Here is a 27,465-nt window from a genome sequence, read left to right on the forward strand (position 1 = left end):
TAATTCCTACTATAATATAATTATGACTAATTGTCATAATAACAGATTTTATTTGACCTGTGAAACAATTTCTAATGGTAATCTCTACTAGCACTTGGGGGAAACCAATTATCAATATGGCTGTGGCTGTAGTGTAAAAACATAACAGGACAAAAGGAGAAAAAGGTGGCATTAGGAAGTTATAAATGGAAAACGGAAATCGCAAAGACTATGTCGGTTACCATCCCACATTTCCTATGTTTGCAGTGCAAACAAAAAACTTTTAGAAGTAATTAGAGAAAGATAGCGATTATTTGTCATTTCCCCTGGTAAGGATTTCTATAGATTAAATCTCACTTAACCCTCACCACAAGCACAAACAGTGATAAATCCAAAATCAGATTTGGGTATATCTACAGCTCACAGTATGCACCCCCAAAAACAGAAAGCTGCTTTGTCCTGGCAGCCAACACATGGTGTACTGTACTTTGCTATAATACTGGTGCTAACAGTGTGCAATGCTGTCAAATGCTTTGATGTGAGCAGTGAAGAGGCACAATGCAAGTTACATGGTTGAGTGTATATTATGTTCTCACTTTCTCACAAGCCTATTATCACCATTGCTCAAGAGATATAAACCATCTATATGTTGCCATTAATAAGACACTTGATCACATACACACTGTACTGTTGTATTGCTTGTGGGATTTCACTTCAATAGCCATTATCGTTTACCTTCCACTCGTATCTATGGCGAAATCCCCGGTGATTGACAGGTGTCAGGTACTGTGCTGTTAGGAGAGACCGTTTGTTGATACAGCCGTGTTTTCCTCTCTTTGAGTGACTGATCTGCAAAGGTACACATAAAGGCCCTCCTTCAGCAATGTACACAGAGCACTTTGGAAGGAGTACGTAAACACACGCATACACACACACACACACACACACACACACACACACACACACACACACACACACACACACACACACACACACACACACACACACACACACACACACACACACACACACACACACACACACAGCGACATTAAACAGTGTGGCGGGGGGGGAGGAGTGGAAGGCAAGAGGGGGAGACAGGGGGAGTCAAACAAACGCTGGAGTGTGGCAAGTTTGCATTTGCCCATACCAACAAGCTGCTATCTCATTAACAAACCACTGAAATAAAAGAGTGCTTTTTTGGCTCACAGCTATAAAAAAAAAAAATTATCATAGTGATGATGTTCCTCGGCCGTCAACAGAGCTGTGATAACGTTGTTTGATGATGACTTTCCCATGAATGTTAAGCAGCCGCGGCGGCAGAGGAAAGGAGCTTATCAGCGCCTAATGCCCATCTCTAATTCCTGCCCTTCTTGAACTAGCCATTTTCTAACAGCGTTAACTGTCAAATTTACATCCCGTCTTAATGCCACTAAAGAGTACGGGGGGATGAAGAGTAAATGACAGCAGTGTAATGAGGAAGGCAAGGCATTCCTTTCCTCTCTCTCTCTCTCTCTCTCTCTCTCTCTCTCTCTCTCTCTCTCTCTCTCTCTCTCACTCACTCTCCCTCTAAGGAGAAGATTTTCACTATCTGGATAAGAGAGGGGGGGGGGTTCTAATTCTGTGCCAGGATGGAAAGCTTACCTGTGAACTTAGGTGCAGAACGAGCTAAATTAGCAGCAGGGAAATCTTTTGTGACGAGAGAAAACAAAGAAACAAAGTAGGTGTCTTAACTGCATAACAAACACATATACGGAAGACAATCATGCGTCAATGAAGATATTTGAAAAGGTCCATTTTAGTCTAATCTAGAAGTATTAACCAAAAACATCCTATAGCAGCTATGTACGTGGTACAGCAGCACAGGTTATGGGGTATGAAGATGACTTTGTTGGTTTACCATTGACAAATATGCACAGTGGTAGCCTATCCTTCTTCAACACTTTGTACAATAATAAATACATTTGTAAACATTACTAGTATGAATTATTAAAGCTAGCTGGTGTTGCAAAAAGCCTTTAGTTGTAAAATACATACATAGTATAGTTGGCTTTTAGCATCACGGGTATCCTCAGTATAATGTATTTACCAATTACCACTGCCCGCCCGCCCCTGGGGCAATTTTGGTTTGAGACCCGAGTTACATGTCGCCCCCCATCTCTGCCCTCCATCTCTACTATACTGTCAAACCAAAAAAAGTTGCCAAATGATGAATGAATGAATGAATAGCCAATAGTTTTGTTTAGTGTAAAAATTACCTTTCCGAGTTAAATCAACACTGCATTTTACTGTGTACGTGCTTCTAAAGTCTGTAACTGCATAGTCAGCGTTGGAGGGTAACTGAGTACAACCAGCAAGAACTACTGACTACAATGTCCAGTACTGTGGTAGGTCACCTTTTTTCAAAATATAGTAGCTTTTAAGTAGTTTGATGGGCAGCAATTGAATGTGTCCAAGATATCCACTGATAGGGACACAAATACAACATTGTCCAAATCTCTCTTCATGTCAACATTAGCCCAGGATAGGATGCCACCACGTTTGTGTTGCTGTACAGTTTATCGATCTGAAGCTGCAATACTGTTGGCTGGATCATCGATTTGAACTTGTGATCATGTTGGATGGATCATCAATTTGAACTTGTGATCATGTTGGATGGATCATCAATTTGAACTTGTGAGAATGTTGGATGGATCATCAATTTGAACTTGTGATGGTGTTGGATGGATCATCAATTTGAACTTGTGATAGCGTTGGATGGATCATCGATTTGAACTTGTGATCATGTTGGATGGATCATCAATTTGAACATTTGATGGTGTTGGATGGATCATCAATTTGAACTTGTGATAGTGTTGGATGGATCATCAATTTGAACTTGTGATAGTGTTGGATGGATCATCGTTCTGCAACGTCCATGTTTGCTTATTGTCTCCGCCAGGCCGAAAGGCATGGCGAGAGAGTATGTTTTGACCCCTGTCCGTCCGTCCGTGTGTCCGTCCGTCCTTCTGTCTGCGAGCAGCTAATCTCCGCCACCGTTGGCCCGGTCGCTGTGAAACTGCGCACACACACTCCCTGGATGCCACAGCAGAACCTCTGCCCCACATTTTTCAGATCAGCCTGTCATAGCGCCACCATGAGGCCGACTTTTGCTAAACACATTTTTGGATATTACTCCTACAGATTTTGTCCAAACAACACGCAAATTGGTACACAGTATCTCTATAGTCATGTGATCAACACGGATCTGTCCGATTTACTATATTCCATCCTGATTGGCTAAGATTGGCTTCCAAGGTTTGCAGGATTGGTTCGTTTCAAACAGAATGCCTCAAATCATGAACGCAGCATGCGAGTTCCGTGAAATTTTCTGAAAACTTTAAAATCAGCCTCATGGTGGCGCTATAACAGGCCGATTCACATTTTTCCTATAACTGCACCGATCTGAGTGAAACTTTGCATGCACACTCCCTAGAGGCCAAGGAAAAACCTTTGCCCTGCATTTTTCACATATGCCTGTTCGAGCGCCACCAGGAGGCTGACTTTTGTAAAACATTTATTTTGCTCTTACTCCTTCAGATTCTGTCCAAAAATCACACAAATCGGAGAAGGATTTGTCGGATATTTCATATTCCATCCTACTTGGCTAACATTGGCTTCCAAAGTTTGCAGGATAGGTCCGTTTTGAACAAAATTCCTCAAATCATGATTGCGATTTCCGTGAAATTTCACACGCACATTCCCTCTAGGCTTTAGGAAGAAATGCCCCCCTTTTCACATTGACCTGTTATAGCGCCACCAGCAGGTCTAATTTAGCAAACCCAATTTTTTTTACAAAATGCCTCAAATCATGAATGGAGTGTCCGATTGCCGTTAAAGGCCTAAGAAGAAATGCCACCCTTTTCACATTGGCCTATTATAGCCACCAGGAGGCCACAATAACGTACCTGACCTGGCGGAGACCTGTGCTCCGAGGAGCACTTTTTCTAGTTGTTTGTCTTACAGTTTGATTCTCTGACAACATAGCTTGTCAATGTTTGTTTTGACACTTTCAACTAAAGATTTTTAAAGGAAGATTTTGTTTCTCATACTGCAGCAGCTTTAGTTTAGTTTAAATACTTCTCTCTCAGTGGTACCTTTTCTGTTTAGCTGTAGCTTAGTTAACGACATTTTCAGAGTAGCTTCTGCAACACTGTTCAAAGGATCGAGTTCTGACCGTGTCAACTGGTAGGGAGCATTATTCGCCTGAGCAACTCATTACACTGACTGAAGCAATTGAAAGAATGACATCAATATTTTCATTCAAGGCAATTGATATCAGTCCACAGACCACTTTAATTCCGTTGCCAAATTGCCATTCCCTCCATTAACACAATGAAAAATTACAATGAAATCATTACGCGTCAGAATCATCTTGGAATTGATTAAATAAATTGTGTGAAAATTGCACTGGCCTTAATGGGAAAATGAATTTATGTTCCAACTGATATGACATAACCTTTGATGTACGGCCCTACACAAAGCACACAGAGGCACAATTCTATTTATACCATAAGGGACAATTACAAACGTATGTTTTCTGTCTTTCAAATGTCATTCCTTCATCACTATACATTAAAACTATTATTACAATGATATCACCTTGTGGTCAGATGCTATCATTTTATAAGAGAAATGTTTGGTAATTAAGGATACAAACAGACCTTCCTTTGAAATAAGAGTTGATCTAATGAAAAATAACAATGCTTTTCCACTGCATGCCATGGTACTGGTTGAACTCGACTCGACTACATAACTCGACTCGCTTTTGCGATCAGGTGCTTTTTCAATGCAGCATAGTAGTCATAACAATGTCCAATCCTCCGTGGGAGCTAGCACTAAAGAACAATGGCGACAGTTTCTGATGGCATTTTAGGTGAGAAATAGGCCATTCAGGGGCTCAATACTGGTTCATTTCACTTTTACATTGACTAGTTTAACCCATTAAGACCTGAGGCGATTCTTTAAAAAAATGTAAATCCTAACAGTTAAAGAAAATAATAATAATAAAAAAATATTTTTCATAAATAGCAGATCTACGAGCTCGTAGCGCGGCACTCTGTGCCGCGCTATGAGCTTGTATATCTGCTATTTTTGAATAGCCAAAGACATCTAAAGTGACACAGATGCGTTCCAGGTATCAATGGGTTAAAAGTTTGATTGCAGTATAAGAGAATTTGTTGTGACGTAATGATGCTAGTGATGTAAGTAAGTAGTCGGCATTGTTTGCACGTCACGTTTTGGTATCGGCTCAGCACACTTGGAATCTTGACGGAGGTGATACCAAAAAAGTACCAGGTACTGTACTAATTCCTACTTTTGCCTTGCACGGTGGAAAACCAAAAATGGCGAGTGCACCATAGACCATTCAGTGGAAAAGTGGCATTAATGAGTAGCATCTTTATAGTAGTAGGATTTGTGTGTTTTCTCCTTGCTATTATGAGATTTCATCGGGCTTACTTAACCAGTGAGTTTCCCTGTCTCTTCCCAATGAAAGCTGCAAACCTATAGCTCATTAATACTTCATGTATGACAGTTTTTTTCAATGAAAAGAACAGATTTGTGTGATGCTTTATGAAGTATATAGAAGGAATTGGGCTTTAGTGCTCCTCTAATACAAATGAGGCAAGTTGAACGTTTTCCACTGCCTGCGTGTAATTTAAGATGGCATTTAAAGCTTCTTACCCCAGATGTTATCACCCAAATTAATTCATCAGGTAATATTTCCCATTATTCAAAGGCATTATTTTATGTCAGGCGAGCTAATGAACAACTACAAGGCCACACACACAAATGGGCTGCTAAATGCAACACACCGCTATGTAAATGATATTATACGTACGCAGCCAGGCATGAAAGAAAAGGGACGTTTTATACATTAGTGCTTCATACACCATAATATTTAACAAAAGGTGGACTATACAGTACATACACTATAAAAATCCATTCATGATCATGAGTGATCATTTAACTCAAATGGAGTGTACAAACTGAGTTAATTTTACAGTGTAGATCTGCATACTTTATTCATGTTAACATTCAGAGGAAATTACGCTCTCTATGTTCTTGGCCTTATTTTTTATCCTCGATTGGTGAGAACAGGGCTCATATTCAGTATTCAATCCTAATTCTCATACAGGGAAATTTGAATAACGATACGTAGAAGCAAGCTTGTACCTTCTAACTCGGCTGCTATAATCAACCATACAGTAGAAGTGAAAGCTATGAATATGTAGTTGGTCTCATCTGAAAGGTCTGACTCTGGCAGGGCAGGCCAGCCATGATTAAATCTCAGCTCATCTGATTGGAGCATGTAAAGATTCAAACTGAGCTCATTTCATGCTGATCTGCTTTGCCTCCAGTGAAACTATCCAAAAGGCAATGATTTGCTAAGGAATGAGACAACAGATAAATGGTGAAATACATTTGAATAATCCCCCCACCCTTACCTTTGAGAGGAAATATTTCAATTTAAATGTATCATTTCTATCAGGGTAGTGTCCTCCAGCTGGGTAGCTCTGAAATTAAGCCAATTAAATATCAAATATGTTGAACCAACTGTGAATCAACAACAATGTTCTCCTGTTCAGGGGTCACATACAATTTGCAGTTGTTCAATCAAGTTCACTCGCAACTATTCTGAGACAGATGCTCTGGGGAAGGATTGGGTCTTAATGTAATAATCTCCAACTTCATGATTTCAATGCTGACTGTAGGAAATTAAAAACAAAACAAAAACTATTTCCATAAAACCACCTCTATAACATTATGCCTTGTCTAACATTACTGGGGCTGTAAGACAAACATTGTTAGAACACTAATATTGTATACATGGTGAGTGACACTAATATAGCATTTGTAAGATTAATTCTTGGTAAAAGAGGTAACATTTTGTCTTCCTACAATCCAGTTTATACTATAGTGGTTTGCCTCTGTGGCAAAGGGAACTGTCAGTCTGCAGTTTGCCGTTGTTGAAATTTGCCTGTGGGCACAATGGATTTGACACAAGACTGCTGATGAATCTCATCAGTTTAATGTGTTTATGCTGGCTAAGCCCTAAAAGCTTATTGCTGTTCAATGAAGTGCTGCAAAGTTACCTAATTTCCCCTCTGGTCCCCCCCCCCCAGTACACTGCCTCTCTCTCTGGGTCTGTTGGCAACACCGACTCTGCAATAAAATGGACATAAACCTGTGGAAAAGAGATGGCAGGCTGTGTCTCAATGACTTGTGTTATTAGAGAATGGACCTCCACAGAAATACAGCGCAGAAAAGGTATTACCATTTTTGACACCTTAAATTTAGCCCATGACGTCTCTCTCGTCTGCATTTATCCCCGTTTACAGGCTTTTCACAGTAAGTGCTTTATTCTTATCATTATTGCTCCCACCGTGCCTGTCTAATGTTCTAACCAATAGGAACCGCTCATTGCAATATGACAGCTAACACCCAGCATTAATTAAATTGTCACACCTCCAAATCAATATTATAAAACAGTTCAAACATAACTCATCGTAACTGCTGTGATAAGTGCTTTTGGGTGACAGGTGAGTCGAAAAGGAGAAATACAGTCGAACGGTATGATGGAATTATCCGGAAAGAACATGTAACATTAAAATTTATGACCCCCTATGTGTTACTTCATCACTCAAAATTACAAATTATTCACACTGTCACAAAGTATGCTGTGCTGAACTGACAGACCCATAAGTCAGCAGCAACAGGCCAGGGGGGAATAGACACAAAAAGAAACCTGTTTAGCTTCAGTTATCTGCACTGCTATTTGTTAAAAGTGACGACCACATTCTCATTCGAGAAGGTGGCTGTCATATATCATACTGTACATACACAGTAAAATCCTCCGTGTTAATTTAACTCTGAGTGTAAAAATGTACCCAAATAGAACCGTAATGGTCCATGAACACTTAGTGTTAATTTAAAAATAGATATATACACGCTCAAAGTTCAATTAACAGCGAGGATTTTACTGTGTAGTTGTAATCCTTTTAAGTATGTCCATGTTAACTTGGTTGTATTATAAAAATACACAAAAGATGTTGGTGGCTTGGCCTTAATATAACAATTCCAATTTCTACCTGTAACAAAAGGCAGTGCCCTGAAAGATATGCAAAGTTTGCTTCCCTACTTCTCATTAATAAAGCAAAAAAATAAAAAATAAAATAAAACATGAGCCATTTCTGTGTTTATATGCAATAGTTCAACTATTGTGTGTGTGTAAAAAGCAAATAGACTTGATTCAAAAGTTTTGGGAGGCTTTTTCACGACTCATTGAAAGACATTGTTCAACAGGAATGCTCAGGATATGGATAGAATGTGACAAATTCTGTCAGAGTAAATATGGTTTAATAAATGAATTAGCTTCATAAATAATGGCTGTAATGACATTTTAGGGGACAATAAGCCTAAGCGTTGTCAGGAAATAGTTGATGTATGAGTTTCATGCCTCAGCGGTTCCTCAAAATGAATAGGCTTGGGAAGATAGCAGGGGCCTGCAACCAGCCTATTTCCTAGAATTATCTACTTGTTGTCAATTTGCACAGTGGAATTACACATGCAAATTGAACTGCCTGCACAAACACCACTTGGAGATGATAAAAACAAATTAACAAAGGCTATAGAAGGAGGATTTATTTCACTGGCTAACCCGGGTCAAGCAATACATGTATTTTACGATTGTGTGTACCCAATTTTGGTGTAATTATATCAGCAAATTATTCTCTGTAATCTTATTTTTTCGCCCCCAAACCTTCCGCCTTACACACATAATTAACTTCTTTCATATCCTTGCCAAAAAATAAAAAAAAATAAAAAAATAAAAAATTCTGCTCTACCCTGCATCAGAGTAACACTGTATAATCTGATTTGGAGTTCATTCTCCTCACCTTCCCATGGTCTAAGATAGCAGCTAATGTACAGCGGAAGGTGAAAGGTCAATTCCAATGGTTAAATGTACATAGCAAAAGTCAGAATGTTAAAGTATATATAATCACCTCTTACCACCATGCCTCATATTGGGAAGGGAATTAAGAGTCTCTGGACCTCCACGTTTGCCATTAGATATCTCATTTACTTTGTACACACAGTGCTAATCTGCACTAATGAATTCTGCCACACCATGCCAGATCAAGATGACTTAAAATTATTACCACTTCCACACAGATATGCCTTTCCTCATTTGAGGCTCAATTTGGCTGCCTCGCAAAAAACAGTCTGTCACAGTAAGATACTAATAATTAGGGTTTTAAGATGATTAGTTTATCTCTGTGCTCTTACAGTCCTGCCTCTTATCCACCATGGCCAAAACTTAATAAGAGGCTCCAAGTTTTAAACAGCCAACTCCAAATTACCAGGAAATGATGGAAATAATGAACTGGAGCACATGCCAGAGAGAGGGAGAGAGGAAAAAGAAGAGGGAGGGATCAAGAGAGAGAGAGAGAGAGAGAGAGAGAGAGAGAGAGAGAGAGAGAGAGAGAGAGAGAGAGAGAGAGAGAGAGAGAGAGAGAGAGAGAGAGAGGGAGATGTAGTGGAAGCTCAGAAATAATAATTCAAGTGTGAAATAGAACACAAAGTCTAGTAATCAATAAAGAATGATCAGACCTGTGACAGCAAAACTGTTTAGTATTAACAGGACTTTATGACTCTCATTTACCCTCAGAGTCTACCCTGCTCATCAACTTGTCACACAAGTAATTAAAGCCAGCTGAGTGAGTGATACCAGTTAATGGTTGCATATTTTAGGGGATCAGATAGAGATTTTGTACATGTTCAAGATGACATTCAATATAGCATAAGCCCTATCAGCAGTTTAATATGCATTACATTTGCAAAGCACAGTAGAGCAACGTTACACACAGTGAAATCCTGGGTGTTCATTTCAATCTGAGTATACAAATGGACCTTTTGGATCCATTTCTATATTCTGACTGACATTCAGGATTCTACTGTGCATGTCTCATGGAGGGTACAAAGTCCAAGGAGAATGCAAGGTCTTCAGGGCTATTTGTTTTAGTTTGGGGCCAGTTTAAAGTCAAAATATTATTTAGGCAGATCCTGCTTTGACTTCCTTTTATGGAAAGATTCATGCATGTCAGATAATTAGTTAATTATTAGTCTGCTTGAATGATGTATGTAGAATACTGGACTATGTGAACTTGAGTATGGGTCTCCTTATTTGCTATATTATGAGTGTTAGGGGTCTTGCAAGTCTACAATCACAGGGCACAAAATATAGAGTATAATTTATGTAGATTATTGGCTTTGCAATAAAATGCAACCAAAAGAAAGCCTAATGTGAGTTAGTGTGAAAGAGCAATTTAAGTGTGGAGGTCTCTTTGCCAAAGCCAGGAGCCATACAAGATTTGCATGCTAATCATTCTAATAATAATGTAATGCCCCAAGCAGTTTGAATAAATTGCGAGCCACTGGTCACAAAAGAGCGCTTATCTTCCTGAGAACATGACACAAAAATACACTTTAACATTCGAGCAATTCCTGGTTAATTCACAGAAGTACTCAGTCTGTATAGGTCTAATAAGACACCTGGGTTTGCTTCAAAACACATCTTCCTTACCTGTTGTGACTGACTGTGGTACTGTTTGGAGTAGCATCTGTGATACATCATTAATATGTTTCACAACAAGTCATCTAAATCATGGAGATATAATGATCCAATTAGCCTACATACTGTGGAAGTCAGGCCACAATTGTACTTTCCTAAGCCTATACTTCGTCGTACGGTACGACTGAGTCGCGCACCAAACATAGCCAATCTACAAGCTAACAACGCGTCGCATCGCAAAGCGTTGTGAGCTTGCAGATCTGCTATTTTCGGCACGCAGATATGAGTGCGTATACATCGATCACAGCCAATAGGAGCTTTCGTCTCATGTTCTAGTCGCACTACTCTTCTGTTCTGAGTACATTTGTGATTGGTTGTTAAGCTAAAGAGCGACCTAGCCATGGATACACGACGGTCGTCTGTCACGACCGTCATGGTCATGGATGAACTTCAACCTGGTGTTTGAACGTTTAGGTAGATATACAGGCCATAAATGGAAAAAGTGAAAATTTCAAATATAAAGTGCTTAATATATGGCCATAAATGTTACAATTATGTACGGGTTCTCAAAAATACCCGTATCTTCCATATTGTTCAATAAAAAGCATTTTAATTTGATTGGTGGCCATTTTCTCATGGAGTTATCATCTATCAGAGTGCAATACACCTCCCAACCAATAAGGTCGCGTGTTTGGAAAAAAATAGAAAATGGCCACCAATCGGATTAAATTTATTTTTATTGAACAAGACGGAATATACGGCTACTTCTGAGAAACCGTACATAATTGCAACATCTGTGGCCATGGGTTTAGCACTTTATATTTGAAATTTGAACGTATATGTAGATGTACGGGTTATAAATAGAGAAAGTGCAAACACCAGGTAGAAGTTCATCCATGACTGTCATGATATGACAGTCATGTTTCAGGGCTGAAGTGCGAGCCAGTGTTCGACCAATCGGTACTGTGTTATTTGTAACGTCACACTGTTTACCCCGGAAATGTGTATGCTCATTCTCTATGTGGTGTAAAAACATAAACACATCGACCGCTTTGTGTAGCTTTTTCTATTCATTTCATAAAACAGTCATCAAATAATTATTATAAGCTCCTCCTAAAGCGCATACTATGTACTGTGGACTCCTGCCCAAGGGCTTTACAGAAGCTGATCTGAGCTCAGATGACGAGGAGGCTGATCACAACAACACAGAGGACAAGGAGAAGTTGAGAGATGCTGGGACTATTAATAATAATGATGATGATAACAACAACAGTGGTCCAGACTCCTCTCACACTCTCCACACTGTCCAAGATCATGAATCCAGCTTGCCTGGGATTTCCCAGGAAACGTGGCAAGTATGTTGTTGCAAAATGCAGTGCTGTAAAGTAACGAAGTACATTTACTCAAGTACTGTACTTATAAGTACAGTTTTGAGGTATTTCTTTTTTACTTTACTGGAGTATTTCCAATGTTCAGTACTTTTACTTTTACTACATCTCAGAGGAAAATATTGTAATATTGTACTCCACTAGAATTATTTAAAAACTTTAGTTACTATAGTTACTTTGCAGATTTTGATTATTATTACAAAATATAAACAGTAACCACTTCAGTCCTATATACATTTTGGCTAGTTGAAAATAGCCGATCTACAAGCTCACATCGCGACGCATAGTGAGCTTATCTGCTATTTTCAAAAGATTTCGATACATTTTGAAAACTTGAAATGGGACATTTCTGCATAATGAGTACTTTTACTTTAAGTACATTTTGATACCAATACTTTTGTACTTTCACTCAAGTCAATTTTGAATTCCTGACTTTTACTTGTAGCAGAGTATTTCTACATTGCAGTATTGATACTTTTACTTAAGTAAAAAATGTGAGTATTCTTTCCAAAATGCCATTCAGGGAGCTGCACTTGAATTGGTTCAAATTGTTGTAACAGTATAGCCTTGGATCAAGACTATCATAGATGTATTTTATCGATTTTGAAATTGAAAGTAAAAGTCAGACTCGATAAAATACATATATGATAGTCTTGATCCAAGGCTTGTAACAGTAGTAGCATACTGTGTCGTGTTGATTAACCTATCTCCATCCCACATCCCACGGTGACATTTTTGGAAGTGTACCAGTGGTCACTCTGTCTATAAGATAACATTTCGAGACGGCTGCACCCCCCCCTGCAAAGCAAAAAGGGAATTCCATATTTTGATGCTCAATGTGTGTGTGTGTGCATGTGTGCGTGTGTGTGTGTGTGCACAGAAATTTAAAGAGCTGCAGAAGAAGAAAAATGAGATCAAGGAAACAAAGGACTTCAGAAAAAGACGAAGAAGACATAAGAAAGGTCTCTTTGATTTTACAAAGGACATTTACAAACCCTTGATAATATGTTTAGCACACTATAATACAGTAGACTGGAGCATGCTGTACCACAGAGTCGCCTTACACTACTATAGTTGTGTAATAGTTATTGAAAACTGACTTTGATCCAGGAATTTAAGTAATTTTGTATACAAGTAGGATGAAGAGAAATGTATTATTGCCCTTAGAGCCACAGGCCAGCCCATTAGCTGTATAGTAATCATAAGGCCAGCCTCAGACCAGCATGTTAACTGGTTTTACCTCTCTGGTAAAAGATGCATGTCATGCTGTCGTGTTGTGTTTTTCCACATTATGTGATTGATTTATATTGTGTTATTCAGCAGGAACCATTAACAAGGATTCAACAGAAGAAAGGTAAATAAGATGCCTTTACAGCCAGATTGATTGAACAGTGCAATTACAGAAGTTCACATTTACAGCTGGTACTGTACTGTACTGTACTGTAGGTGCATAACTGTGATATATATTAGTGTAGAGCTGCAACTATCTAATATTTCCTTAGCGATTATTTAATCGACTACTTTTTCAAATAATCGAGAAGCGTGTACATTTTTTTATTTTTTTTATTTTTGACATTGATTAACAACTTCAGCGTTCTTGTGTACAGTACTTAATCGCACAACGGTGCAAAAGTAGTGAAATAGATGATATACAAGCTCAAAACACATTGCATTGCATGCCCAAAATAGGGATCGATTAGTAATTGATTATACTTTTTTTTTAAAGCAATTATCGATCATTTTTTTGTCATATTGCTGGTAAAAAGAATTAAGAATATAATTAACGCACTTACATACATTTGTCATGATTCTTTTCTTCTCTTAACAGAGAGAATCAAGCTGAGCCTGAGAAACCCTGGGATGAGCTTAAGCAGTATTTTGGTGTAAATGATAGATTTCAGCCCCCTGCGTGTAGCAAACCCCCTCCCAAGGTAACAAAGACACCTGCCTTCAAACCTTTCCATCACTATGGTACTGTAGCTATTACAAACACATTAAGATCTTTAATATTTCATTGCCCATACACCCTGTCATTGTTTTATTTCATATGACAGGTGGATTATCTGAATCCTTTGGGTAGCTCAACCAGACAGGCAGACACTAGTAAGAATATGAAGGATTCTGTTAAGCTACATTTAGTGATTCGATTAAGATGATTCTTCTGTCCTCTGCAGTAGGGCTAAAATTAAAGTAAGATGGAAGTATTTTCTGACAAGGAGGTGAGCATCTTGCGAGTCATTTCTTACTCAAAACACTGATAATGACAACTTCCCTTGTTTAAACACTTTCAACCTGGCATCCATATTTGGAGCAAAATTGGCTAAAATCATCATTAAAATGTTTTAATAAAATAAACATTATGCCCACACACAGCATATATATAGCAAATGTCACAATGCATTGCAATGTTTCATGTTGTGAGTTTGTAGATTGGCTATATCCTGTATTTTATTAATGGTTGTTTCTTTGGTTGAATCTGGGACATAATACATGGGCAGGTGTCAAATTAACTATGGAGAAGTATTTGATCTTAAATAGAAATGTACCATGAACTTAAGTTCCACTTAAACTATATGTATATATATTTTTAAATAGATGAATAACACATTTAAAAATGCCCATGAAGCAAAACATCTGCAAATTTTGCTGAACAGCTCATTGGGAAATGTTCATAATTCAATTGCAAATCCTTTTAATAGTTATTTGGATTATTATGTTGAGCTCAAAGTATCTCAAAGAACCATTAAATTGAGTTTTCTGCTGATTTTGCCTTCATTTTGAACTTTGAATGGATAAAGAAATGATTAACAAGCTGAATGAAACAGAACTTGTCATGTCAACATAATGAGAAGACATTCAACGCTCAGATTCTTTTTTGTGTAATTAATATGTAATATTAAATACTCAAAAGCCTTTCACATGCTATCAGTTGCAAAAAAGCTATACTGTAGTTGCTGGGAGATAGCCTTTTCATTTTACTTTTAGTTATACAGTAAGTTTTATTTCAAACTAGTTCAAGGGACATTGTAGAAAATAATATTGGTGGTAAGTAATGATGGTCATGTCTGTTTGTGTCTTACTTTAACGTGTTACGTGTAAAAAAACAAAACAATGCAACGGTCATAATAATGTACAGTGTATCTTCCAAGCTTTAGTATGATTCCTTTGTATGCATTTTTAGACATGTGACATTGTGCTGTTTTAGAAGTTAATAGAGGTCTACAAACAAGAAAGAAGACATCAGAAGAGTGTCACAATAATTAAAGCCCTTTTCTTTGCTACTGTATGTTTCTAGCATGATACAATTTTGGGGAAGGAGACATTATTTTGTACTCTGCTTCCTCAGATAGTCCCATCATTGTAGCCAGGGGCATGTTTGCACCCACTCCGCTTAGGCCTGTAATGGAAATGTGTAATTAAAGAGTCACATTTATGTTTGGTAATCTCCTGTAGCATTTCTAAGATTTCCCCACTAATATCCAATCAAAAAGGTTTTCATTTGTGAAGAGAAATCTACATATTTGTAGTAATAGCAATCATATTAAAAATAAGGCCCTGGAGACTTTTGAAGTAACTCTTTGATTTTTTTCCCCCTCTACCCCGTGTCTGAAAAAAAGAGAGGGAGAGAGAGAAAAAAAAACTCAATCTTTTTCCTCTTCTGCAGTCCGGCCTAGAAGAGAGCATAGAGAGTGCCATCGCTGAAGGGGACATAGCAAAGGCGGAGGAGATGAGCGACAGGCTCGCCACTCGAGAGGTACGTACTGCTGATAAGAGATCTTTGGGGTGCTCCCGCTGTGACAAATCAGCCTAATGGATCCGTGGCCATTTCTCCTGCAAAGACATAGAGGAACAAAAACACACACACAGACACCCACTATTGAGTCCTGCAGCCCTTTTACATTGAGTTAATGGAAAGCCCTCCCCTTAGTTTTGAAGTGCTGCAATGTCGAAAGGACTTTTGGCTCTGCTTTTTAATGAAGGGTACATTGCTTTCAAGCCCACTGCTAAATCTTTCTGCAGGTAAGAGTTTCATACCTTTGAAGTGTACATGTCCCTAAATGCAGTGCCTGAAGTTTTGTAACCAACCGCCTTGGCAGGCACCAAGGATCAAGTGGTTTGAAACTAATTTAGCAGAAAATGTAGTCCATACACATACACATAATTGTGGTTAAAAAGACATACGTCTGTAGTGCCGCTTCTTCAAGTGGGGGGTGAATCACCATACACTACAGTCAAAACTACCCTTCTTTGTTCTATGAGATGATGGACCACAACAGAATTGTAGATATGACAATGTAATGAAAATCACAAGATTCATTCTTTTGAACTTTATAATTCTAATCCCACTCAAAACATTTATGCAACTCTGCAGAGTGAACCAAGCATTTCAGAATGCACATGCACAGATGTTTCAGTCTTGTATTTACTTCATTTAAATTGGTTTCTTATTCTTTGTAACATTTAGCCCACAATTTGAATAACATGTATTAATTCTCTTGAACATCCTAATGCTTGAATGGTTCAAATAAACACAGTTTAGAATCAGAATCATTCTGGAATTGTAGGAAATGAGCGTCCATAAAGAGATTCCAGAGCATGCGCTTCATACTGTATACAGTTCAAGGAGACTGATGGCTTTTATATCCATACCCATATAACTGTTACTTTTCAGGAAATAGAAAAACAAAAACAATGTGTGTTCCAATGGCTCCAATTTAGTTATTATTTAGTCATAAGCTCTTCAGTTAAATATTTATAAAACCCACAGACAGACTTAACCACTTTCAACCTGGCATCCCTGTTTAGGCATGTCATTATACTATAGGCGATGATGTTATGAGATTGTAGATCCAACTATTTTCCCTACTATCGCGTGACACTGCCATACAGCAAAGTATAAAATAGGGCATTAGTTTATGGAAAAAAAAGGTTTTTATATATACAGTACACACACACACACGCACACGCACTCGCACACGCACACGCACACGCACACACACACAGAATCTACCCGATAGTAACAATTTGTAAAGTGAATGATGGTCCAGTATTTGCTAGGTTAAACCAGTGCAATAGTGTGTCAGTCCTTCATGCAGTACTTTTACCAGCTGCAAAGTGGTCAAATATTGGAAGTTCAATTATAAGTACTTGCCTGTCGCTGGAAAAGCAGCAACTGTACTGTAGTTTGAGAAAGCCTCTTATTGTGCAGGTGGATTGGGGCAGACTTAGCTGAGGTTCTTGTCTCTGTGTCAACCTGCCTTGAATCTTGCCAGGAACTTGATGGGACTTGACAGCAGTCTGGCAGCCATATTTCATTGTTTAGCGGTGATAACTTAACTTCACAAGGGTGGTGAAATGGCCATTTTCAAATCCCAAACCCCTGATGATTCCAAGTTGTAACCCATTTCCTGTGAGTACAAAATAGGCTGATTCATCCAAAAGGCAATGAGAGGTGATTGGTCTACTAAATGTACTTTTTACAACCTGGTGAGTAAAAGCCAGGGAATTTGTAAGAAACTGAGCATTGAATCACTTTTGAACAGTGTTTAGGCTTATCTTGAATGATATTAGTTGTGCTTGAGGCGTTCGCTAGCATTTAAGAGACCAAAATGTTTGTTTACTAGTACATTCCTGTTCACTTTTGACAGGAGCACTGTGACAAACATTTAGAGGATCAATAATCCCCACTGTGGCCAGATTCAATTTCAAGGTTATAATTGAGTGGCTCATTTGGTATGGAATGGTTTGGATGTTTAATTTGTTTACGGTCATAACAACAAGACATGATTGTGGCAGGCTTTTTACTGGAAGAATGGAAACAGGTTTTCTTAGCAAAAATGTAAAAGCATTTGACAGCTGTGAAGAACTAAAGAGGCATGTTTGTCCCTTTAGGCATAGTTTGTTAGGCAAAACCCTGGTGCTTATTTGAGGGCAATGTTTCAATGTATTTTCATCCTAAATCTAACAGTTTAGTGCTTATCTTCTCAAACCAAAAGGAAATGGAAGAAGATAGAACGCTTGCTGTGAGAATCCTCCTTTATAATACCAAAATGTTTATTTCTGCTTTCTGAAATCAATTAATGAGTTCCACTGCTTTACTTTCTTGTTTTTAATCTCAACATTAAACCAATTGGTAAAACCTTTTTTGAAGAATTGTTACAACTTCTGATATGTACGTCTTTCATCTGTGGAACTCCTAATACACATTGCTTGGATATTTCAGGTTGCTTTGAGATTTACTTCTTACTGCAATTTTTTAATATTTTCCGTTGTTTTAAAATACCATGCTCCACTTTTAAGTTTGGGTGAAAGTTTTAGGAAAAGATGATGTGAAGCAATCCCATATTATTCATGTTAAAGTGGATATTGTTCATGTAGTGCATATCTTGCTGAGGCACAGCATCCTATATTTGTTTTATATACCACATGGATGTTAGGAAACCGCTATACAGATGGGGCTTCTTTGCTCATAAAATTGTGTTTTGTAAGCTTTCTCAGTAGTTAAAGTTTGTTGTGTGTTGTTTCTCATAAAATGTGGAAGTCTCAAAATGATTAGAAATAACTTCTGGCTCCTGAAGTACATTTACATTCTTAGTTCAAAAGATTAAATTGTACAAGCCCTCCAATTACAATGACTGGGAGGTCATTCTTTGATTATTCCAATTTATGTTACACTGCTATGAGTTGCAGTATGGACTAATTAATTTTAGTAATTAGCATAACATTAAATGACTACTATATATAACCAGCTTGCCCCCCCCTTAGGAGACTTGATAGCATCCAGAAGAGCTGTTGCTGTACTGAAATTGAGACAGTGAAATCACAGTGAAATTAAAAGCAGATTATTTTAGCTACAGTGACGTCATGTCCTAGTACAGGCGAATAGGGGAAGGAAATCGATGTCACGTGAGTGTGTTGGGAGGTGCAAACAAAGGTGCTTGTGTGAATATGGCTCCTTTTTGTGGCTTGGGAGCTTGAAAAACAAATTGTCCTAATTGTTCATGTTGTAGGTCCCTGCACTGCGATACTTAGGCCATAGGTTTGTGCTATTACATAAAATATATCACTTTATACGATCCATCTCACAAACTCAATGCTGATACCTGTGTTGTTTGCACCTACTGTACAAGACAACGCCAGACTCAGCCACGTCCCCAAATATCTGTGTGTGTTTCAAAGACTACCCATCAATACCCCAAATTACAAAATTGCACCCTTTGTAGGATGACCTATAGGGTGATTTCACTGATTTGCGCTGTCATCATGACTTGAATTATTGTTTATGCAAGAATCAATCAAGATACAGTAAAACATACAGCATAATGCCTTTGTAAATCATGAAGACTTATACACTGACTACACATTGCTACTGTACTTAAATAATCACGCCCACCTGTCCAACCTTGTTGTCATGTTAGCATCTCCCTTACAACAAATAACTCCCTGGGGGGCAATCGGGTGGCGTAGACTAGGGGTAAAACACTCGCCCATCACCACGGACGCCCCAGGATCAATTCCCTGCAGTGTTGCCTATATGGCTTGTCCGACCGCTTAAATTAACTCCGGTAACTCAGCGGGAAGGGGATATGGAGGAGATGGTGTGAACCACCATGTACGTTACACTCTCCTATAGGAACTCCTTTCTGTCAGGTGAAAAGAAGCAGCTGGTGACAGCATTGTGTATTGGAGGAGACAGGTGGGCATCTGCACCATCCTGCAGGCCAACAGGGAGGGGTGGCAGTGACAGGGGGGTGCAGTACACTGGGGGAATGGGAAATGACAAAAAAATTGGGTAATGAATAATAATAAACAGCGTGAAAATAAATTGAAAAATACAATGTTTTACTTTGTAAGACTGAAGACGTATGCATAAAGGGTAATGTCCTCACACAGTATATTGCTGCTTTAGGTTGTCAGCTATCATACCCTACTCATGAGGTACAAGACGTGCATTTTTTCATGAGTCTTTCGATACCAATTAACTGCATTGTTCGGTCAGTTGAATTACCATTTGTTGCTCTGTGAAATGATGTCAACTTCCCTTGCCCTCTTTCATCAATGAATCATTTTTAACCCCTTGATTCCAATGGACTCGAGGTCATTTGGGTATTGGACTATCTATCATACACATGACAACCTGTTTGCAATGAAAAACCCAACAGAATTGCTATTCTCTTGACAAATTCAAATCTGCTAGGGATGTCTGGCATCTTCTCCAATATCCCATTCAATGGCACTTAAGACTTTGGTCATGACTTCATACCCTGAATGATACATAGTACAGTACCGGTAAGTTATCACTTCATGTGAATCAGTAACTACCAAGCACTTTTGCCCGAATTCATATGGACAGTCTTTATTGAGGAAATAGTATGCACTCTTAATATTTTGCACAGTACGCACAATTAAGCATATTACTATATTTGTCTTTAGGGCCATTCGCCATGGTTCCAGAGTCCACAACATGCAGGTTATAATACCCCTCATTAGACTTCAGCTCGGATTTAAATTAGAAGCTACTGAAAAGAAAGCAACTCTGTCCTTGAAATATACCCTTTGGAAAGCCTTGCTTAAATACTGTGAAACAAAGGTGGCCCGCCATGCTTTGTTTGAGGAGACATGGTGGGTTAGTTGAGACAAAGAGCTTAACTAAGAGTATTTCATGTTATTTATGTTATTTCACCCCTTTTTCTTCTCACCACCTTTGCCTGCCATGCCCATGTTTGTAATCAAAAAATTAATGAGCATTGCCTTTGTGGAAAGTATGCCTTATCAGATTTTTGGTTTCCCCGCCCCGCATCAGAATATGAGGCTGACTCTACCCTGCAAGGCCCCCTAGGCGGCTGTAGAGTAGTTTAGGGAAACTCTCCTCTTTGTTCATTTTTCCTTCAGCCTAAGCAATTTATCACTGAATGAACTTTTATTGTATCTCTGGATGACTCACATTAAATGTTCGCCCATTAATTTTGAAATGGATTTTGAAATGGGTACTAAGCTTTTATCAAATGCCTGCGAATCTCATTTGGATTATTGTATTTCATTAATTACTTGATAGACAAAGCATACTTTTCTATGTAGATTTGTGTGCTGTTTAATTAATTAGCATGTTTTCTCTTTTAATTAAAGCCATTTTTTCTTAAATTAAAGCCCACAGCAAAACACATATATAATTTGTTTGTAATTAGGCCTTAATTGGTGGTAGTGGAAGCTTAGCACCCTTGGATTCTTTTTTCATGATTGCCATTTTATTGCCAGTCACTCATTAATTAAACTGTTTTTTCTAATTAGCTTATAAAACTGTTGATGGCATATTACTGTAAGTGTGAGTTCAAAGCTTGCTAATAAGCCTACCCTACTCAGAAGAGGCAAGATAATGGAATGTGCACAAAGCAGGCGAACTTTCAGATTTTTTCCCCCCTAGTCCCTAAAGATGACAGTCATGTGTATCTTGCATCAGATTATAAGAAGAGAAAATAGAGACATGCATTATACTACTGGCTGTTCTGCTGTGTCTTCCCTGGAGTGGCTGTCTTTTTGCATGCCATGTAATGCTGTTTGTCAAAGTGGTGGCAAGATTACATAAACCACTTATGGCTGCCACCATGAAAGTCTGATAATCTATTAGGAGAATAGTATGAGGATGTAGTAATATTAATGTATGATATGTTTTAATAACATGTACTTGGGATACCAATAGTACATATACTGTACTATAGATCATCGACTATATGGGTATTGATACATTCATAGTGTTTGAATTTCAATGAGATGTGATCTGTTGTAAATTCCTCTCAAACTAAAGCCACTTGCCCACTACCCTTTACAGTAAAATACCATGCACACAAGGTGATATGGTGATGGTCATATGGTATGCTAGTGCCGCACTATTTTTTACAATATCTAATATGAAATTGATATTAATATAAATATTTAATCTTTGCATCATAGTATTGCTTTCAATAATGCTACAGTATGCAACAGGCAAGAAAAACAAAAGCAGATCGAGAAGTGTTTACTTTCTTCTTGGGGGATATCACGAGTAGTGTTGATTGAACGAGATCTGCAGCCCATTCTGTATATTTCTGAGTCCACCGTTTGAGACTTTACAGCCAGAAACCTCATTTTGCTTTCGTCTACAGCTCAATTCTTAGAAATTACACTGAAATTACACGTGAGCTGCCTAATCTGATATTCATTCCTTTCTTATATAGCCCTGCTTTCCAAAGTTGACTAAGGCCACATTATTTAGGCATTAAGGTAGAGTGATAAGGGAATTAGGCCGGTCATTAATCGTTTACACGTCAAATGCAGTGGAGCAGCTCGGGGAGGTGATTCAGCGAAGCAAAGCCATATAGCCCTTGTTAATCCACCTCTCACACGTTTTAATTGGAAGAGGCTTCCCTGGATGGGAAATTTATGAATGGGTTTAAGGCCATTTCTTTCTTAAAGCCATCATTTATTTTGTATCGTTAATGGGAGCTTTAATACTTTATCCATATGCAGACATAATTTCCCTCATTTTTCATTGAACTATTGTCTTTTTGGAGCTACTGTTGTTTAAATGACAGTATTTTTCTTTTGTATAAGTCACTGTGAAAATGGCACTGCTTATAGAATGTAAAAGGCTTTAGAAGGCTTCTTTGAGTGACGATACACCTAAGAAAATATGCGATGGAACTGAAACACAAATAAATCCAGTGTTTGCGATTGTTATTAATATGGACTTGGTTTATCTTCTACATGGCTTACATAGACCCTGTGCTTGAAGTGTTGTATTGAGGCCCCGTGTTTGGGAGTCCACTTGAATCTCCATGACGACCCCAACACGGTACTATTGACTTAACCCTCCTAGTGGCCCTAAGCTGCCGCTGCAGTGCGAGCATTGTGCACAAAGAATTTTATGCCTTCAAATCATCCAGAGGTCATAGTATTAATCCCATGAATAAACCTTGTCTTTAACAGGATGACGTACAGGACAGATTTAAGAGAGAAAGGGAGAAAACCAACAACGCAGGAGAATTGGTTGTGATGGACATAGTATTGTATATTAATGTACGCGTACTATAGGAAAAACAGTCTTTCATGGGCGCTTTAAACAAAGCATGCAGGAGGTTTTGCGTCTTGCAGCCAGCTTTGTATTTTCATTCTTGCTGCACATTCTAACCCCCCCCCCCCCCCCCAGCTTCTGATGTGAAAGGATTTGGCACTAAGATGCATGCAAAGGGGAGGGGGAGTGGGGGGGGGGGGGGGGGGAGAAATCCTGAAAAGTGGATCAAAAAGTAAATGAAAAATAATGTCATATTACTGAAAATATGAGAGGCTAATTTGTGCCGACTTTTTGCTAATTTTGTTCTCGCCACAGAAAGAGGAGCTGTCACCTGCTTGGTACCACAGCGCTGACAGCGCCAGTGATCCATGAAATAAGCTGCCGCTGGCTTTGTTCAGATAAGAATGAACAAATCTCCACAATGTACTGCTCTCGGAATCTCATTTTCATACTTGCATGCAGGCTAAAAGAAATAAGCTGTTTGCAGGCTTGATTAATCAGACATTTGAGGGTGCTTTTCTTTTTTCTTTTTTTCTTCTTTGATCTGGTCTGTCTCCTAGGTAACTTGGTTGACATTAATGTTGAGCCCCAGCAAAGACAATCAGGGATTGTTGACTAAACTGATACAAAAAAAGAGAACAAATTTAAAACCTTTTTAATGCTTTAAATATAGTAACTGTTCTGTAGTGAATTTAAAGGAAAGCGGAAACGGGGGTGTGGTGTGTTGGGGAGGGGGAGTGTGGGTAGTGGGTTTTAATTTAGTTTTTTTTGGAATGTTATAGAAGGCGTGTTTTCAAGACCTTTGCATTTCAAATGCGCCCCACAGGAGTGCAGGTTAATGTGGGTAATCCTCGTGTAGGGGGAAAAAAGCTAAATCTATGGGTGTAAATCTCCAAAAGAAGCCATTTAGCATCTCACAGTTTCATTTAATTTAGTCTCTCAGAACAAAGCATATCAAACACTGATTTAATTTTTTTTAAATCTGGAAAGCAGGACCTATCCTGAGATGTATCAACAATTAAATAAAACACAGCATGCATCCCAATCATTCAAAAGCATTTAGTGAAGGACCTACACTATAAAATCCTCAATGTTAATTGATCCATTTGTAAATATTATTGAGTGTACAAATGGCACCAAATCATCCAACTAGACACTTACATTTGGTTCCATTTGTACACTCAAGAGTTAAACGTGCTTTATCTGCCAACAAATCTACTGGAAACGCATAATAGCAATCACAGATCGTAACTTTGTTCTCCTCCAACACTTGACTGGAAAACATAATTTATGGACTTTAAAACCTATAAAACGACAAGGAATTAGAAAACTGTCATAGTTCGCTTCAGGTTATGCAGACGCTTTTCACAAATCTTCCAAGTGACTGTATAGATGAATGCCTTGAGGGCCCTGCCAGAGCCCAGCACTTGCAGCCAGCTGAAGCCCTTATCTTAAATCCAAGCAAAGTACCATTAATCTTTTTGAAAGACCTTTATGGCTTTTAATGTATCCCAAATTAGAACATTTTACACCCTTGGTTCCTGAAATATGGTGATAAAAAGCCTTTAGAGTTTAATTTTTCCTGCCTGCTCGCTCTGACCTGCTTAATCCCAGCATGCATTAGGAGATATTTTAGTTTCAGTCTTTCTAATAAAGTTTATCCCACTTAATTATAATTGAAACATTTTTTTCCCAGCAGGTCTTTTTTTTCTCCAAGTGGCGCAATGGTGGCACATTTCTTCATTACCTTAAGACTTTCTTTCCCCTGATTGTACTTTGAATATTACAGAGAATTACCAGAAGGTTTGGTGAAATTGTTCCAAGTTGTTTATCAAAGTTTGCCTTTGGTTGAATAATAAACCTATCTCAGGAGTGACAGAGGAGGCAGGATTTTTCCCTTTGTTTCCCGTGCTTCTGTGTGACTGGGGTGATTCGGATTATTCTGTTCCACAATACACACATGTCCTCCCTGGGATTTGAATGTTTGCCTCTTGCAGTCACGGTCATTCTCTTCACTTCTGATTTCAGGGACTGCCTGCAGTATTCCAAAACGGAAAGTCTAATTTACACAACTGCTGACTGGGGGAAAAGGGCCCCAGTAACAAGGGGTTTTTTTAAAGGGGAAAAAGAAAGGGGAAGTAGGTTACTGTACATTGGTTTTGTTTTAGTTTTTATTTTATTAGCACATTATGCATCAACAAACAATAACAAATACATAGATAAATGAAACCAAAGGCAAAGAAAGAGAACATTGAGCAGGAGAAATAAAAAAGCAAGTCTTACATTTTAGCTTCCCCTTAAATTACAGCACACACACAAAGCAACCTAGATTATATACACGTGAAAGCCAATCCCACTAGCTGAGACTGAGCGAAATTGTGCTTGTAAATGCTTTAGCCAAAAGTGTGTCCACTGCATATACAAGGTGTATGTGTGTGTGCGCGCACGTGCATGGACATGTGTGTGTGTTCATAGGATGATTGTGAGTTTTTTTAGCAGATTTAAATATATATTTTTTAATCTGCTACTGTGAATGCATTTGATCCTGATATAGCCTCTCAAAACCCACTGTATACAGTATACTGTGTTTTATATTTCATTTTATTTTTGAATATAATGAGTTGTATAGTACATGTTCTGTTGTATATGGCTACAGCCCTGTACTTAATTGAACAATGTTACGGTCTACTTTTAACGGTCCCAGGAAGACTTATAGAACGTCGCTCCTTTCTGTGGATGATTTCATGCCTGACCTGAAAACGTCGAGCATGGGTTATTAAATTATTAGAACAATCGAAACTGAAACAGTAGCTGAAAAAAGCAGCATACTTCTTCTGCAAATCAATCTGAAAGGGGGAAGAAAGGTTTTATTTATTTATTTGTTGATTCATTTGAAGTAGCATATATCTTAACCATAAATTCTAAATGAAAAACTACAGCTCCAGGACTGAAGTTTTAGAACAGAGTTTTTACCTGCCAGAGAGACTAATTATTAGTCTCATTAAGTCTGATTTATAATTAGTCATACGAAGCTGTCCAGCGTAAAAAAATATCCGATCTACAATCTCACAACGCATAACATTGTGACACGTGATACTTGTTACTATTTTTGGTACGGGACACGTATGACCGATTATAAATTAGGCATTACATTCTCTAATCATTATGGGACTTGTCTTTGTCTCCCTCTCAATAGTTGGGCGTGAAAATTGCACAAGCAGCTGATTGCCGTGACTACGTTGAGCATAAACAGGAAGAGGAAGCTTCACGGGCAGCCCAAAAACGGAAGAACCAAATTACTTGGGGGTACGGTATGATGTTTTGTCCTTATGCTAGTGTTAGTTAGCTATACTGTACCATAAGACAACCGCATGGTGGCCAGACTGTAATCATTGTTGTGAGTGTTTGTTCAGTAACAGGGGTCTCCCCATCTCTTCAGCTCTTTAGTAAACAGAAAATAAAATTCAGGTCGGTACCACATTTTATCCAAAAAGAACCCCACAAAGATCATTCACCAGCTCTAATTCTATAGTGTTCCAGTTACAATTTTGTTTGCTAATTCTTTCTGTTTCCTCATGTCCAATTTCACTTGCTCTCTCTCCTGATTGGATGAAACCGCTAGAAAAACACGACACATGGCACGCTCCATACCACTGGAAAACACCCTTTGCATCACCCTTTACCACTTAATTTAACCAAATAATATCACGCCCCTTTAACTTTCAAACCATTTTGAGATTTTACAGCGCACATTTTCTGTCTTTCAGGTTTGAAGCTAAAAGGAGGTGGGAAACCAAAAGCAACATGGGTTACATGTAACAAACGCAGAGGAACAGAAGATTGCTGGGAGTTTGAATTAGAATTTGAGTTATACAATTACGTTTGAGTTATTATTACTGTAGCAGGCAGAATGTTCATGTACTTTACTTCAGGTATGTTTTTCAGCAGTTCACACCAGCGTTATCGTCACTGTCGGGCAGAAACCTCCAAATTTCATATTTCATATAAATGAATTCCCTACTAGAGTGTCATGCAAAAGTGGTGAAAATAGCAGATTTACAAGCTCAAAGAACATTGTGAGCTTGTAGATCTGCTATTTTTGTTATTTTTTGAAACAAAAAGTGAATGTGGTTAGGTGTGTCTGTGGGTTTTATGAATATTGAACCAATGAAAAGTATTATTAAGAGCTTCCGACTACATTCGATCCATTGGAACACAGACTCTTCTTTCCATTTCCTGAAAAGTAAAGTTTTTGGACATACGAGGTTTCCACCCGACAGTGACGATATTGTGGTGGTTAAAAAGTCACATGATTAGGCTGTGAAAAGCCAGCGAGTATAAGGGAAAATAAATTACAGAACGTTCAAATTAATTCTGAAGGCACCCCATTGGTGGCAGCATTGTGTATTATTTTTCATTACATTTCTGTGATTTGA

At 38.3% G+C, this 27,465-nt stretch overlaps 1 protein-coding gene across 2 annotated transcripts; it reads left to right on the plus strand.

Annotated features, from left to right (window-relative positions):
• Positions 1-11,601: 11,601 nt before the first annotated feature.
• Positions 11,602-27,465, plus strand: fam204a (family with sequence similarity 204 member A). 2 transcript variants are annotated; one of them, XM_080449222.1, is made up of 7 exons: positions 11,602-11,949; positions 12,863-12,944; positions 13,303-13,336; positions 13,811-13,913; positions 15,647-15,736; positions 26,226-26,335; positions 26,797-27,465. In XM_080449222.1, exons 1-7 carry the CDS (start codon positions 11,722-11,724, stop codon positions 26,846-26,848), a joined length of 699 nt encoding a protein of 232 aa, XP_080305348.1. In that variant the 5' UTR covers positions 11,602-11,721; the 3' UTR covers positions 26,849-27,465. The 2 variants fall into 2 exon arrangements, with proteins under 2 accessions (XP_080305348.1, XP_080305349.1); XM_080449223.1 differs by having other exon boundaries at positions 13,306-13,336.

The sequence above is a fragment of the Gymnoscopelus braueri genome, assembly GCF_963280865.1.
Source record: "Gymnoscopelus braueri genome assembly, chromosome: 14".
NCBI lineage: Eukaryota > Metazoa > Chordata > Actinopteri > Myctophiformes > Myctophidae > Gymnoscopelus > Gymnoscopelus braueri.